Genomic DNA, 3061 nt, shown 5'->3' on the forward strand with positions numbered 1-3061 from the left:
CCGCTCTGGGCAGCAGTGCCCTCTGCCTGCCCAGCCCACATGGCGGCTGTGGACAGTGAGGGACAACAGAGACAGCCGTGGGCAGGGCCCGGCGGGCGGTGGGTGCTGTAGGGACCTGGTCAGCATCCCAGAGGAGGTGGCTCTCGCTGCTCCTCTGCGAGGATGAGGAACTTCTGTTGCAGCCACTCCGAGGCCAGACCTGCTTCTGGGGGGCCCAGCGTGCTTCTCCAGCGGAGCCTCCTCAGCTGTCACACGGCGCCCACCCCGGGCTCCTGCTGCCACCTCCCAGAGACCCCGTGACACCTGCTCTCCCTTCACTCAGCCTCGAAACCCGGCCTCCCTTTGCTGTGACTCAGAGCCTCCCTCATGTCCTCGGGGTCCCCCAGCTTCGCCCCAGGTCCTCCCTCTTGAGCCTCAGGGGACCCCAGGGACAAAGGCCCTGCCCACGAGAATCCCGCCTTCCCTCCCAAGACGGGCCTCCTCGGGCTGCTGGCCCGGACAGAGGGGACAGAGAGGGAGCAAGTGTTCAGGTGCCAGGAGGGGACCCGTGAGCTCAGCCAACGGCACAGGGATACTTCTCGGGGAGAAGTGGCCCCGGGACTCCAGCTCAGCGACAGCAGAAAGGGCCGAGGCCACTGTCCTCAGCCACCAGTGCTCGGGCCGGTGGCGACGGTGACAGACAGGATGACGAAGAACGGAACAAACCCGTGCCACGGACTCGGCGAACGCCCAGAAGCGCCGCGGGCCGCTCACTTGGCGCCTGGCTCTCATTTCAGACCACTGTGCTGCCTGAGCGAGTCACGTGCCCGTGCAGCTGAGAACAGGTCCCCCCGAGACGGTGTGAGTCCCTCCTGTCCCCGAGGTCCAGAGCTGCCTGGCCCAAGCTGTGGCTTGATGAGCATTTGCAGGGAGCTGGGGTGGGCGGGGGGCGGGTCAGGCAGCAGAGGCCACAGCACCACCGGGCTGCTCAGAGCCAGCGGGGTCAGCCTGCCCACACCGCACCTGTGTACTGCAAGGAGGCCCCGGGGAGAGCCGCCCAGAGCCACCAGCATGGCGACACCCCCTGCTCTGGCTGAGCCGCTGAGCCTAGCACACACCAGGGGATCTAGAAGACATGTGTCCAGGGCCACGCCTGGACGGGAGGTGGGGGACGACGTCCTGCTCTCACAGGGAAGGCTCAGACCCCTGTTCCCTGTGGCCCTGACTCAAAGAGCTTCACTGTTGTTTTTCAAAGCACCAAAAGTCCTCATCAGAATGACTCTGGCCTTAGAGAATCCTTTGCCTGGAAAGAAAACAATGTGACAAACTGCGTGGCCCCCTCCGAGGGTGGCTCCGAGGGTGGCTCCGAGGGTGGCTCCGTGTGCCGGGCCGCTCTGCCCCAGACCACCCGCACCCTCCACTGAAGAGCTTAGCCCCCTACCTTCAGGCGAAGGGAAATTAGCAAATGCTAGCAAGGCCACCGAAAATGGTCGCCGCCCCCAGGGGGACAGAGCCCGCCCCTGCTTTCCTCGCTTCCTAAACTTAGGAGGGAGGGAAAGATGACAGGAACGAGGCCGGGAGCAGGGCTGTGGGGTTCTGGAAACCCCTGGGGCTAGGCCTCGCCCAAAGGCCACCCCGAGACCTCCAGGAAGGTGGCCGAGGACCAGGTCCAGGGACAGCTGCGGGTGTGACTGGGGGAGCTGGACCTCTTTTGTCCGGAGGGCCAGGGTCCAGCGGCTCGGAAACCCCGGGACCGCAGCCCCGCCTACCACGTGGTCCCAGGTCTGCACCGCCCAGTCTCTTCCCCGCATTCGAGTCCACATCCCGCCCAGGGCACCGCGGCTCAACCCGCATTTCACCCTCTGGTCTCAGGGCCCAGAGACAGTCCTGATCTGGCCTCGGGTGGGGTGGCCCCTCCTGTGCACAGCACACAACCTGTGTGGCTCCCTGCGGTGGACGGAGGCACCTCTGGCCCGGAAGCTGGCCCCACCCTGCCCCCAGCCACTGCACCCCACTTCTTCACCCTCAGGGGGGTCCCCTGGGGCCTCTCCATGGCCTGTGCCAGCCCAGCCCTTGTCTCCATGCCCACCCCACACGCCAAGGCCGTCTCTCCAAAGTCCTCATCACCAACCAGCCTCTGTCCCCTGCTCCCTGCCCAGCTCCACGCCTGCGTGCCAGCTGCCCCCCGGGGCCTCCCCAGCTGCACGTCCCACAGGCCTTTCTGCCGAGCTCCCCGTGGCCCACTCTGCTCCCCCCGAGCCCTGCGACTGCATGTTCCACGCCCCCCCACCTGGCAGAGGGGAGGGCGGTCTGTTTGGGAGTCCGGGTGTGGCTGGACAGCAGTGGGCCACGCCCAGGACACCTGGGCTCTGACCTCGGCTCTGAGCCTGTCAGTGAGGGACCGAGTGCTTCCTGTCTCGGTGTCTTTAAGGCCTAACTGCCGCCCTGACATTTTGAGCCACGAGACCCCCAAGGCCTAAGCTTGCACATCCTTGCTCTCGCCAGACACGGGGCACCCACCTGGCCCTCCGCCTGATCACCCTCACTCCCTGCCAGCCTGCGACGTGATCCAGGCAAGCCCAGCACCTGCTCCTGCAGACCAGGAGCACCGCACCCCGATTCTGCAAAACCTCCTCCGCGGCCCGTGCTTGTCACTGCTCCAGAGGGCAGCCGCGAGGCCCCGCACGGTCAGCGGGGTTCTCCTCCCTGGGCTGCGAGTATTCGTGACTGCTCCCCTCCCCTGTCTGGCCTCGAGTGTCAGGTGTACAGTACTTTTCAGGGTAGGGCGTCCCCCTTGGGGTCCCTCCGTCACCACCCCCCTTGGCTCCCATCTGCTGAGGGACAACAGCAGGACTGGCCAGGTACCATTTATCAACACTCTGGTGGGCCTGGCACCACCAGACTCAACAGTCCTGCCAGGTTTCTGCAAAAGTACCGTCCCAGGCAGCAGGAACACTCACCACACGATGGCCAGCCTGGGGATGGTGAACATGAGGGCCGGCTCGTAGTCGTCTATCATGTCCTGAGTCAGGTACCCGAGGTCCAGGGCCCTGCGGAGGAGAGCGTGAGGGGGCGGGGCCTG

At 65.9% G+C, this 3061-nt stretch overlaps 1 protein-coding gene across 1 annotated transcript in view; it reads right to left on the reverse strand.

Moving 5' to 3' along the window:
• ZFYVE28 (zinc finger FYVE-type containing 28) overlaps positions 1-3061 on the reverse strand; it is a 60409-nt gene that overhangs the window by 27889 nt on the left and 29459 nt on the right. The window contains exon 6 of the mRNA XM_023520231.1: positions 2940-3029. Coding sequence (XP_023375999.1) covers positions 2940-3029 — 90 coding nt within the window. The remainder of the gene's footprint in view (positions 1-2939; positions 3030-3061) is intronic.

This window comes from Pteropus vampyrus, unplaced genomic scaffold (genome assembly GCF_000151845.1).
Source record: "Pteropus vampyrus isolate Shadow unplaced genomic scaffold, Pvam_2.0 Scaffold253, whole genome shotgun sequence".
Classification (NCBI taxonomy): Eukaryota; Metazoa; Chordata; class Mammalia; order Chiroptera; family Pteropodidae; genus Pteropus; species Pteropus vampyrus.